Raw genomic sequence first — 13,803 nt, forward strand, 5'->3', positions numbered from 1 at the left:
CATATCTACAATGAGCAGCTGTAAAATTCCATTTTAATATTATAATGAAAATAGAGATTAACAATATTTTTCCAAATCTTAGACCKAGCACTACTATTTTCTTTCCCATTCGGATGGAAAAGCTGAACAGGGGTGCACTATCAGCATGAAGAAGTAGMTGGAGTGAGCAGTATCTGATTTTAAGTTTGCCAGTTCCTTCCCAGGAAGTTAAATGACTGAGGCAGACTTTTATCAAAGAATGAGGCAGTAATGGGGAAAAAGAAATCAAAGGAAGGAATGTTGTATCATCTGCCTTGACTTTGGCACAAGGCTCAAATGTAATTTATTTTTCTGCAGAACACAGAGAGCATTAGGCACTCTAAAGTATTTAAGAKAGAAAAATTGCCATTTTTACCGGTTGTCATTAGAACACTGAACCACTTAAGGTTTTGATGGTGGTTTTTTCCAGCTATCAAAGTATCTTGTGCAAATTTTAATTGGAATAACCTGTGGCTAGAGCAGATGAAAGAGAAAGGGCATCCTCTTGCAATGCAATAAGAAGGGGACAGCCTCATTTTTAACTCTGCTGGGATTAGATCTATTCTGAATTTGTTCRGGGAAGTCATGTTTGTTTTCTGGACTTAGGAATCACTTTCAGTCTGTCCTTCTATTGAGCTTGACCTCAAAACTAAGTTATGTCCAAGGATCCCAAAATACTTCAAAAATTAAAGGTTATTCCTTGAATAACTGATGCTAAATTGACATGTTTTCTGAAGATTTATCTCCAGCAGTGCCAATTTATTTCATTTTTTATCATTCACATACTGATACATGTTGTAGTGAAACCTAGAACAAATTAAATTAAAAAGTGGTTCAGAACTACTGGGGAAGGATAAAAAAAAAAAGCCACTTCTTTGATTATACCTGCCTTAAACCAACAGAACACCATCTTTCTGAATAATCACATCTCATAGTTTAAGAAAACATGCATAGAAAGCTGTGAAAATTGGAGTCTGTAGGAAGGGCAGTAACATAAAGAAAGCACTCTGAGCCCTCTGAATATTCTCGTAAGGACAACAGGCACCTGTTCTGAGTTCCTGACTGAGTAAATAGTGAGCAGTGTCAACACTTAGAGGATCCAATTCATATTACAGGATTTGGGACATCAAACCTCAACCCCAGCACATGCCATAGGCTGTAAACACCACATTGAAAAGAAACTTTCCTCACGTCAGGTTTTTCAAATAGAATCTCCACATTACTTTTATTTTTATCCTTACCTGAATCAGGATGAGTACAGTGATCCAGCATGAACGTAAAAAAGTTGGATAGCTGAGTATGAAAAAGAAAAGAACAAACAGACTGATCAGTTTAGGTGACACAACAAGCATTAGCATCTTTCTTACACAAATACTTGCAGTTTCCGTTTAGGGGAATCTGAGTCACTGCTGTATATTCCCACAGTATCAGTCTGCAAGAATGACACCATTTGTGTCCCATTACAAAAATAGCTCCCTTTCCTTCTTTGCTATGAATTCAAAAATGATACTGTATGAATACATAAAATATTTCAGGGCTGTTTCAGAGCTGCTGACATTTTTGGGTGTAATTCTTCTTGCCCATCACCCAGACTATTTGCCTAGACTTCCTTCACAGTCAATACAAAGAACTGTTCCAATGCACTGAACTGACTTTAGACACAGATGCTAGGAGGAACACAAAGGCCTCCAAGTTCCAAATTTCCTGTATTGACCCTAAAGGAAGCCCAGACTGACACTGAGACACTGATATCTCTGTTACACACATATTGTCTCACAGACAGTTAGGACACCTACAGTGAACTGCAAATGACCTTTAATCCCAGACTAACAGAGCTGCTATACCAGAACCTGTAATCTGATATGCTGTACAGCAAAATAGTGTCCTGTTGCTATGTGGTTACATACAGCTGAGTGTCTGTGGAGGAATACACATAACTTAGTTCACATGCCATAAAAAGTGGTTTTATTTRTCAGGACCCAGCTTTGTGGGAAGAAACAACTACATGACCATTTTGTTTGTGCAACCACCATCCTGGGGATAACATAACTGCTTTTACAGGAAGAATGGAAGATTGCTAACCTGTAGCTGATCCTGCTCATCAGCATATTCGATGGACTGGAATATACTGAGAGAATAGCGGCGCCTCATCTCCAGCCGGGCCATGGTAAAGCGGTACCACTTCTGGATGAGGATTGCAGCTCTAATCACTGCCAAAACAGAAAGCAGGAGAGTACACGTGGATGCAGGCTAATCTGCTAGGAAAATATGCGTGGTGCTTTGCAGGATTTTGCAGTCAGATGAGAAGTTCAGTCCATTCTGCACAGTCAACAATAAGATGAAACACAGTAGAAGTGAGACTGAAAAAAATATGTGATGCCTGTACTGTTTCTGTCTGCAGACACAGATCCCCAGCTAGCTGACTTGCTCAGGCCTAAGTTGGTAGAAAYCTTCCCCATTTAATTGTCTTGAAGACAGTACCCATGTAAGAAGTCAGTCATGTTCAGTTGATGGGCACTATATGGGTTTTGGGAAGGTGAGGAAAGGAAGAACAGTTCAGCCTATCAACAGAATGTATTTCTTTTTCAAGCTGCTGGAAAAAGCTCTGATTTTGCTAGCTGCAACATGAACAACCATGTAATGACACTATTTGCAACAGCCTCTTCTACCAGAAAGGTTTTGCCTGCAGAGCTCCATCAGCAAAATTCAAATCCTGGGGTAAAAGGTTAGGAAATGGTATTGAAGGGCAGAATATGTTGCTTRAGTAGACAAGCCAAAAGGCAATCASGTGTATYTTTGGCTAGCTTGGTTAACAAAAGAACACTTTCCCCAAAAATTCAATTGAATATGCCAGAAGAGTATTTCTGACTGTGTGCTAAATATGCATTCCTCTCAGCATTTTAAAAAGTTGTGTCTGCCATTGTCTCAGTGTGGAAACTGCTGGAAACTTCACTGAAGGACAGACATCAAGACTGGAGCCTGGAGGAAAGATCCTGCTGCCTACAGGCCTCATTCATGTCACAAAGAGATCACATTCCTTTAACTGCTCAGATAAAAGTTCCTTAGGCAGAGCAACATCTGGTGGCAAAAAGAGGTCCTGGGGTGGCACTGTCCTGCACTGCAAGGACAGAAAAGAAAAGTTCTGTACTACAGGGASAACAGTTTACACTAGCCAATTATTGCAATGGATCACAAATACCAGGAAGTTTTATATTAGGATGAGTGGAACCCTGAGTGAGAATGATTTTTTTTCTTAAACTGATAGTTATGCAGGTAAAGACAAACRTTAATAGGAAAGTGATTCTATTAACAGATGTATAACATTAAGGAAGCCTTCTCATAAAATGCTTACAGATGCYRTAACAACATGTWGTTTGCTTATTTTAYCATTAATGAGTACACAGTATAGTTRAAGTGGTAAYATTTTCTAGTCTAGACAAGACCAAAATCCATAAAGACTCCTCCTGTAGATATTGCATCCATCTCATATGACTAAGCACATCCTTAAGATCCTACAGAAATACTGAGATCTCTCTTATTGTCTGTCCTTTCTGGAAGTCTCTACAACTACAGACCTGAAAGCCTGACACATCACAGTGAGGCTTTCACCAACATTTCTGTTTRGAAGACTACCTAAGGGGCAAAGCAGTCACCAGCACAGAAACTGATTTCCAGCATCAGAGCCATTAAACTTCCCATTAAAGCCCCCCTGAGTTGCTTAATGGTCCTGAGCACTTAACATGGCACAGTTCCACTACTATCACATAAAACAGATACATATCAATCACTGGGGTTAATGTTGCAAATCTAACAGAATATTTCCTGTCTTTCTTTTTCTTTTTTTTTTATTGTACTTATTACAGCACTGTTATTCTCAGGACTGGAYCAGAACATGATTTTCACACTAGGGTGAACTGCATCTGTGAAAGGAATTGTTATCAGTTGCAGAAGGTCTCTAGACCAAAAGTATCTGTTAAATTCATGTTATTAATGCATTAGAGGAATGTACAGCCTCAGGCTGCAGATAGAGTGATGGTTCAGCATCACTTGACTACGGCTGAAGGGCAGAAAGAAACCATTSAGCAACTCCAGAAGAGTCCAGCAAGTACCCAAAATTATAAACCAGCTTTGGCTAATGCCCTACATCAATGTGTGTTGATGGTTGTAGRTTGAGAGTACAGCTCCTCATGCCCACTCCTAGCTTTTACACACTCAGAAATATTCCCAACACATCCCCCAGGTCTAGCAAGGCACAGGTAGGCACAGCACACAAACCCAGGGAGGAAAAGCTGCCTCCAGTCACAGGGAGGGCTCAGATCCAGATCTTTCCATTCCACTGTCACTGTGTGATGTGGCACTGATGCTGTTAKGCAGTAGCACACACAAAGCTGAGGGCTGCTCTCAAACCAGTCAGCATGGATCCCTGTAGTGCTCCTGCTTTTCAGGCACCAATTTCCTGTGCTTTGTGTCCTGGCTTGGTAGCCAAAGCGAGCCTCCCTTTYCAACCATGACTGCTCAGCATAATCATGTCCTAAGACATGCACAGTACCATGTAACATGGCTCTCTGCTGACCAAWARCTTGTGCTTTAATGAAAAAYGSTKAAAGAATAACAAAGGGTCTGAACARAGGTCTGAGTCAATCCTGAAACCCRCCTGYCTGTGCAAAGACTGCCTTCATATCAAGGTGGGGTATGATTAAAAGCAGGGAAATGATCCATTAGTTTACTTGAACATCTAACCAGCTCCTGTGGAGACTTTCAGCTGATATCCTCAGTAAYTGTCAGGGAGAATGCCAGGCTGGGCACTTGGTAGGTCAGAAARCTGATTTTGAAGTCATTGTAATAACTCTGCTTTATTATACTTGTTTCATAAYTGGGGTCTCCCAAGAGCAGGGAAATTGGGGCAGTTTGTCCAGGAATCCTGGGGTGTGGAAAGCTGTAAAAGGTCCACTCAATACCTTATCCCTTAGCTTTGCCACTGACAGAGTGAGCACAGACACCTCTGAAATTTAGCTTCTGTCCCAGATACTGTGAATGTTCTACAATCCAACCTGATGATGCYAGATGTGGTCTAAAGCCTTTCTGTGGCTTCAGCCAGCATCTAAAAGCTATGTGCTCTTTTAAAAAGAAAATAATTAGAAAATAATTTTGACAATAGTACTGGGGAGAAATGTTACCTTAAAATCCTCTTGTGGTGTTAGAGAGAGAACAAGCACTTGCCCTGAATTCAAAGGCAGCACTCACCATTCTCTGACCTCCTGTCAGGGACAGAACTGCTGCAGCCCATTGTTGCAGGGATGTTGCCCATCCGTTTTATTTTCTGCTGATGGGAATCATGTTTCTCTCAGCTGTCAGCATTGTCCACATTTCCTGTGTTGTTCCTTCAGTGATGAGGGAACACTCCTTTGGATTCCTGGCTCTTCATAGTACTCCTAATAAGGATGAGATTGGGAAGGAGGGACAAGGAGAAAAAAAAAGGTTTTGACAACACAGAATCTGAAGTACTACAGCATATAACAAATTCTTGTACAGCGTATCCTACACAAACTGCACCACATTAAGTTTCTTTTTCACATCTGATTATTATCATCTTGCAGTCAAGAGAGATTAACTCAGTAATTATTACAGTTCGTTCCATACATGTTAGCTTAAAGTTAATGTGCAGCATTGATTTCTTAATCTGAAGAACAGCTATTTAAAGCCTGACTACGAGGGATGAGGGATTACAGAGACACATTGCTCTTCATTCTTCTGATTTGAAAATTGGAACTGCAGAATTTTAAAGTTTTTTAATTACCTCTGATAGTGCTACTAAAAAACCTCAACGCTCCTAACACTCCACTGATTTGAAAAGTTGCCTTACCAACCTATTTATCMATTTATCCCTCAGTGTCACCACCAGCAAATTTACCAGAAGAGACAGTACCATAGCAAATCACTTCCTTATCAGATTTAGTTTGAATAAAGCATCTAATTTTCTGTTGAATTTCTACTGAAAAAATCCAAGGAAAAGATTTTGTTTCATTAAATAAATGAAAAAAAATACATTTTGAAGTGAAGTCTYTCAGGTTTTTCTCCTGGCACTTGTTCAGTTCTTCACTAAATAGTGTCATTTGCTAATGCAACACACTCTCTAATCAACAAGTTCAAATGAATCCAATTCCTCTGAGATACAAAATGGATCAATTTCTAAGCAAGAAGAATTCACTGATGCTCTTAGATACTGAACTTTGTCTTAACTAAAGATTTCTTACATAATCACGCTGACCCCTCTCTCTCCCTGTCTCCAAGGATGTGTCTGACATCGAAATGATTTCATTTGTTGTTATGTTTCATTGATATTCCTTTTCTTTTAACTTGAGTTTTAAAACAAAGAAGAAATTAATCAACATAAAATGAATGCTTAGCTACTAGTTTCCTTTGGTTTTAGTAGCACAAATCAAAATAAAAGGATACCAAAAAACCCATAAATGCATAACTAGGTAGTTTTTTATTTCAATAATTAGAAAACATTTATAGTTGTGAGACTATATRTGCAGTTTTCTACATTTATTATTATGTAAGATATCCTGTCATGCCATGTCATGCTAATATCACACAGCTCTTTGTAATTCTGGGGCTATTTTTCAGGGTCCCACAAGGGTGGTCCTACACTTGAGCTGTGTCTGACTCCTTACAAGTCTGTAATTATTTCAGGAAGGAAATTTTTTTCCACACAATGGACTGCTTCACTTCACTCTGAAGGAATTACCATGAAATCCAAAAAAAAAAGCACTCTTACATTAATTTTGAGCCAATCAATGGCTTTGGCAGCATCAAATATAGCACTGATATTACTAATAGCTCAAATTTATCTTCTCTCCAAACAATTCTTGCTCTCCTGGATACCATCTCCCCACTTTCCCCTTATGAGAATCTCAAGCCTTCATTACTCCATCTCAAACAAGCCAGCCACAACCTGAATTGTGATCTGAAGMCTGGGACTAAGAGCAAAAAAGACCTTCCAATCCAAGTTCTACTGCAGTGAGACTCTTGATTAAAAGGCAGGTCAGCAACAGGGCAATGGGAGCCCCAAACAGATCCATCACACCTGCCAGGGCTGACCCAAGAAATGGGGGCTGAATCATGATCATATTCTGCTTTCAATGACTTCAGCTTCCTCCCAATCATCACAGTCTCCTCTACAGTCCTCTAAACTCACAGACTCTAGGACCACCTTGAGAAAAGAAATGAAAGAGGCATAGGCACAGAAATTTTCTTGTGACAGCAGTAAATGAAGGCTCAAACATATACTCAAAGCTTGGAGCAAAACTTGCACAGATATACCCTACCATTAAACCACTTAAAAAGGGCAAATATGGCCATCGAAGAGCTAGTCCAGGGGAATACTCATCACCTTCAGTCCCAAATAACTGCATTCCAAAATGGACATAGGGAACATTCATCTTTTCATGGCAGCTTCTCACGTGGCTACAGAGCCATCCTTGCTCCAACCTGCATCCCAGACTTCAGGAGAGCAATTTCTGTGAGCTACTTACTGTGCAGTGCAGCAGTGTCTGGTGGGGAATCATTTGCCATTACAAAATTCCCCCCAAATGTTGGCTGATGAAATGGAAAGCTCATCTTTTACCAAGGTATTGCAAAAGACACAAGGTAGCTGGGTGAGGACTTGAAATAAAACACTGTCAATATTCGGGATGTCACACCACTGATTTACCTTTAACAGAAAATCTGTCATGCTGACTAAAAAGCAGGCATTCAATTTCTACAAGACAGTGATCTGCTCCACTTTTATACATAACTTCAAGAAATTGCTAGATTTCTCTCAGTTTAGCAAAAAAGCCAACTTTGTGATGGACAGGCACTGGAAGCACAACCCATCCACTGAAACAACATAAAATGTCTTTGCAATCATGCCAAAAGATGTGCATCTAAGCCAGAGTGACACATGCTGCTCTTTCCTGAACAGAAATCTCTGAAGGTTACACACAGCAAGTGCTCAGAAATTTGGGAWTCAGAACCCAAGCTGATTTACAGAGATTATGGCTCAGCATCGTTAGGTCTGGATGTAATAGGTGCTGCCCCAAATCAGTCATGCCTCTTGTTTGTCAGTCACATGAAAACCAGGCTGCCTCAAGAAAAAGTGAAATCCTGTRAAGATTTATAGCTGACTTTTAATAAAATCAGATGGCAGGTGCTTTGGGCAGAGACCCACCCTTTAAAGCACATCTTATCTTTTACAATTAGATGCGCTGTTCTACTGGCAGACAACTGTAAGCTARGTTAAACCTCAGGATATGGGAGTCATGAAAATAAGAGCCACTAGGATTTAAGTTCTTACTCCTGTCTTTTCATTTGTTTCTCACCTTTGATAAACAAAAATGAAAGGCTCTKCCTTATATTTTTGTTGGGATGGAGTTTCCATAATTATGCTACTTCCCCTACAAATTGTTTCAACAACTCTCTCCAGTAACATGCCTTCTTTCACTGCTCCCTCCTTTCTCAACCATATTAGTGAACGGATAGCTATGATCTCCTCCTATAAGATATCTTAGGAGGTACATGTGGTTGSAGAGTTTTCTGCATAAAGATCAGATGGATGGACGGATGCTTCTAATGATGGAGGCTTTCCACTGATGCCCTCTTGTTATATTTTTTTTTTTTATTTTACTGTGACTCACAGATTTCCTTTAGAATTGTCTTCCTTTGGAAATGAGGGCTGCAGAGAATATAGAAATGTTCTAACATGGTTTTGTGATGGATTTGTTTCTGTGCATTGCTGAGGGAATGAAGCTGGAAAGACTAAAATACCCTRGAGAAGAGAACCCAGACATTAAATCACAACACTCAGGTCAGGACCTGCCGAAGGACAGCTCTTCAAAACTGTCTTGTTGGRATTGTCAAAGATGGGAATCTGGAGATGAGTTCAAGATTTCATTAGCTAAAAGACCCACCCTGCAGAAAGTGGGGTGAAGCTGTCACAGTCAACCAGCAGAGTGAAACAGAACCTGGCTATGGCACAAGAGCTGTAAKTTTGACACCAACACTGAATTTGATCTGCCAAGGGGTTGATACGACAACATCAAACATACACAAATCAATGAGATTAGGTCTCCACCATTTTCCATCCACAGAATAAAAATAACACTTCTATTAAGCGATTTKCAGCGATTATATATATGAGAAAGTAAGAAATGAGAAAAGCTTYTTGTTAACAGATAATTTTCTTCAGGCTGCTCAGGGAAGCAAGGCTAAGCTCAACATAGAGCTGGTGGAATGATTGCTATCGGTGTCTGTGCTGATAGAYCTCAGTGTTGAGGCCAGGAATCAATAATGGGATGCAGGAAGATACCAGAAAGCCAGAAAAGCTGGAAAGAGAATAGGATGAAGAACAGGTAAAGTTTAAGGTGAACTCATATTCCTAAACCCCAAAATGCACTACAAGAAGAAATAAAAGCAAGAGTAGCAAATGTGTGAACATGTAGATAGTTCAAGCAATCCTTGAGTTCAGGAACTGCATGCAAATCCAAAGAGAACCTSTAGAAAAAATGGTGGAAGAACGCCAGTTCATATTATTTATAATCAGTAAGGAATACATTTATACATTTAAAACATTTTAACCTTTTTTTTGTGTGTGTGTGTGTGCGCAGAAAATAAACAAACAAAGCAAGCAGCCTCATTTTTTTTTTTGTGCAGGAAGACTTTGGACAAAATGTTTTTTAAAAAAGAGGGGGAGAAGCAAATACAARTGTACAAATGGGGTGCAGATCACCTTGAAGAATAAGCAAACCCATCATATCACTTTCCAGAAATGTTAAACACCTCTAGGGGGASATTCCTTTAGGCAACAAGGAGAAAACTGAAAATCCAGAAACAAAGTTGGTACTAGTAAGCTGAGCCCAACTGGAGCATAAAAGCACCCTTTAAGCAAAAASCTGGATCACACTGTCCTGCAGTTAATAAGCAGGGTCTTAATGACATCCTGAAAAAGCAAATATTCACAATAAATGTTTAGAAATCTGAGCCAGTTTAAAACTGAAATTCATGCTTCACTGTAGTTTTCATAAAATTTAAGTTAAACATCAGAACAAGGTTCAAAAATATWATAAAAATTATTTTTCCTTAAACAAGAAGTACATGAAATACAGAGTCTCAAAGCTATTTGYTCTCATCTGCACTCAGAAGTTCTGGATAACTGATTCAGTCCAGGTCAAACATTAATAGTTTGAAGCACAGTGATTTTTCTCAGGGTAAAATAATAAATAATGCCACAYATATCTGTCATTTTGTCAATTTGCTCTTTAAAAATGAGCTAAATATATATATACCYCACCCAAAGATATTACCTTTTTTTCTTTCTGCTTCAGCAGCACCGATATTTTTTGTCCAAGAGTACCTTTAGAAGATTCTTTTTTTAAAAAGCAAGCAACCCCTGAGGGGTGCAGCTCTGCAGAACAGGTGCTCCAATTCTCTCTGGAGCTCTGGAGCTGCACTGCACTTGCTCTCCCCCTGTTTATGCAGCTTCTCGAAAGGAAATCTCTTGAATGCTGCTCTTCAGAAGCAGCCAGGGGAAAAGGCTGTGTTCATGGTCCAAGCTGATGTGAAAGCTGATGGCTGCAGCCCTGCAGCTGTGCTGTTTGCATGTTGAAGAGCTGTTTTGYCTCCATGCCTCCTGAATCTCAGGCAGAGAAAGGGATGGGCTGAAGTTATCTGCCTCGCATCTCAAGTCACATGATCCCTCTCGGCCTTTCTGCTGTGTTGAGGCAATGATTTGCATTTTAGCAGATCCAGCACACCAGAAAAAGCCAGAAAAGGCTGTCCAGGTTGTTATCTGATGTGACTGGCATGGTTWTGAAAGCCCTTAAGGAAAGAAATACTGCATTTACCACAAGGCAAAACACTTTGTATGTGGGTGAGTATCTGCATGTGAGAGATAGAGGTGTTCTCCCAATCACTCATCATACCCAGATAATGGGACAAGTGTGAGGCACTCAGATCTTGTGTTGGGAAGCACTGCACTAATGCTTCAGTTCATTTCTTCATGTGCAAGCACATGTTCTCATCATTAACGTGTGACTGGAATTCTGTGGGCTGGCTTCACATTTTGGCTCCTCTTCTCCTTGTGGGACTGCTCAGAAGGCACTGGACAAGCCGAGAACAGTACAGCCTCACTTCAGTCAGGAAGCTGTGCTTTGGAACCAAACCCTGAGCCTGCAGCAGGTCCCACATCTCTGCCCCAGCTCCTGGCCACGCTGAGCCCTGACTCTCATCACTGCACAGATCCCCAGGAAGGGCAGAGCCATCCTGGTGATTTGTTACTGCTCACACAGCAGCCCCTGAGGGATCTGCTCCACTGGCACTGTGTGGACAGCACAGGGATTTGTGATTTGGAATACACATACCCCACCAAACCACCCCAAACTAGGACGTGTCAGTAGAAGCATCATATTCTAATATCACCATACAGTCTTGGGCCCAGTKCTCAGCATCACTGATGCTCATGGGGCCACCTCTCCCCTTCTCCAAAAGCCAGGGAAGGGCTGCTTGCTGCTGTGCACTGATGGGACAGAGAACAGCAGTCATTTGTGTGGGGTCAGGCTGGGAACCTGTGGGTTCAAAGAGGAGCACACRTTATAAAGCATGCTGTGGTGGGAGAAAGCTCCGTGTGCATGGACACAGATCACCATGCCCCTTGCTCTGAAGCCTTTGCAGGTGATGGACCCCACCAGGACTGGATAGGAAGCATAAGATTTCTGAGATCAGCGTCAAACAAAGTAACATCTTCATCCTCCTTCCCTTCCCCAAAGGTCTAATAATACCATAACATGCTATTTTCAAAAGTTTTTTGCCATCAGTGTGGTGACAGTTCTAAGGGCATCCACCACCACTCTGAAGGACAGAGTAATCAAATCCTCTTTTGAGGCAGACTTTTATTAAGTGCCAAAGATATTTAAAATGCCAAACCAGCAAGCAGAAGGTATTTGATTGACTGAGCTAGTACTCTGGGGTTCTGGAGTCCCAGACACGAGTTTCCACTTTCAAAGCTATTCCTCTCCTGTGAGACAAGACAGTAAATGGAAAGCATGCCGAATGCAAAAATTCTGCATGACCCAGAAGAGTTTTGATGTTTGTTTTTCTGGCAGGATGCACTTTCCCTGATCCGAGTTACAGTAGCTAATCTTTTATGTATGATCACATTGCTCTGCCAAAATGCATGCAAGCAAAAATACATCACAACCTCTTTCCACTGCACTCCTGGSATACACATTATTTATAAACATTTACTGTACCTGCTAAGTTCATCTACATTGGCATTTAGTGAGATCTCTGCATAATGAGAGGCTACAAGGYTTGCTCCAATTGCCAATAAATCCATCAGAAACACTTCATCCAAGGTCAATGGGAGTGGTATAATCTTAGCAGTGGTGTTCTTCAGGACATGTTTTCTTTTGTTTCTCATGGAAGTTCTTTGTCCTGTGTCTCAGTGATCTGACATGATCAAGCAATCTGATAAAGAGTKGGTGCTGCAGGACTGAGCCACCTCTCCAGTTACTTGTGGGGATCACAATAACATGCAACTTGAGGAAACACAAGTGTYCTTTCCAAATTAACCTTTCTTGTTYAAGTCCAAGGAGGCAACAYCATTTTTCTTYCTACAAAGGGCAAWGAGAACATWCCMGTCCCACCAACAAGGTCACACATAATYCTGCTTTTTTGCTCAGCAGTCATATTTCACACACACATTTAATATGCTGAATGGAGTTTTAGCATCCACAGCTGCAAGRGAAAGTAGGCCAAAAAACTCTGACAATATATGGTTGAGCAGTCTAACAAGAAAAAAAAAATCCAGTGATGGTGCTAGTGTAGAAACCAGGGCATCCCTCTAAAAGCAGCCCTTCTTGATGTAAGAGCACATATTCTATTTTCCATACACTTTGGAAACATTAACCTCCTGAGCAAGTCTTCATGCAGGCATTCCACATACATAATTCAAATTCTGCTTCAGGCTTRTTTCTCAGAAGCACCCACTACAAAGTGATGTAACTGATATTTTTCMAAAAGAATGAAGATAATCATAGTTGAAGTGAATGTGCTCCCTTTAAGCTCTGACCATGGTTTCCCTCCTCTTGCCCTACCAAGCTTAAAAAAATATTTTTATATGACCCAGCAAAGTATTTTAAAGTACTAACCAGGGGACAAGTCCCTGACTGAGGGRCTTGTGTGGCCAATCACAGACAGAAAGGAAAGAAAAAAAAATTCGTAGAAAAAAATGAAGAGAGAAATTAATGTCCAGAGCAAATTTAAATTCTACGTCAGTCAGTGAGATGACAGAAATCTGTCCTCACACATTAGAAGAAGTAGGTTAATTTGTGTGAACAGAAAAAGAAACACTCTCCCACTGACAAATCTGGGTGAGAAGGTGAATAAAAGACATCAAAACTAAACTATTGTGGCAAAAAGCACACAATATCAGAAATGTGAAAGAATGGCAGTGGTACGGCCTCAGAGCTCTTGAAGACCAAGAAACTGGATGAGAACACYATGAAACCATCAGGATCACCCTCTGTAAAAAACGAGAACAAATGTTAAAAAAAATAAAAAAATTTCCCAAGTTATCAGATGAATGCGGATTATTCTGAGAAGCAATGACTAATGACCTAATTTACACAACTCTACCTCCCTCACACTAGCTTCAACCTCCCCTCAGAGCTTACAGAAATGATMGGGATCTACCTACAGCACCCAGGTTTTGACCGACCTTAGTAAAGCAGCATGAGGAAAAAA

At 40.5% G+C, this 13,803-nt stretch overlaps 1 protein-coding gene across 1 annotated transcript in view; it reads right to left on the reverse strand.

Moving 5' to 3' along the window:
- PPEF1 (protein phosphatase with EF-hand domain 1) overlaps positions 1 to 7,456 on the reverse strand; it is a 34,933-nt gene extending 27,477 nt beyond the window's left edge. Inside the window, exons 1-3 of the mRNA XM_057386797.1 lie at positions 5,263 to 7,456; positions 2,101 to 2,228; positions 1,260 to 1,311 (exon numbers count right to left, since the gene is read on the reverse strand). Of these exons, the coding sequence (XP_057242780.1) occupies positions 1,260 to 1,311; positions 2,101 to 2,228; positions 5,263 to 5,326 (244 nt within the window). The 5' untranslated portion in view covers positions 5,327 to 7,456. The remainder of the gene's footprint in view (positions 1 to 1,259; positions 1,312 to 2,100; positions 2,229 to 5,262) is intronic.
- Between the last annotated feature and the right edge of the window lie 6,347 nt (positions 7,457 to 13,803).

Source organism: Malurus melanocephalus, unplaced genomic scaffold (genome assembly GCF_030028575.1).
Source record: "Malurus melanocephalus ecotype Western Australia unplaced genomic scaffold, MMel_1.1 scaffold_1060, whole genome shotgun sequence".
Classification (NCBI taxonomy): domain Eukaryota; kingdom Metazoa; phylum Chordata; class Aves; order Passeriformes; family Maluridae; genus Malurus; species Malurus melanocephalus.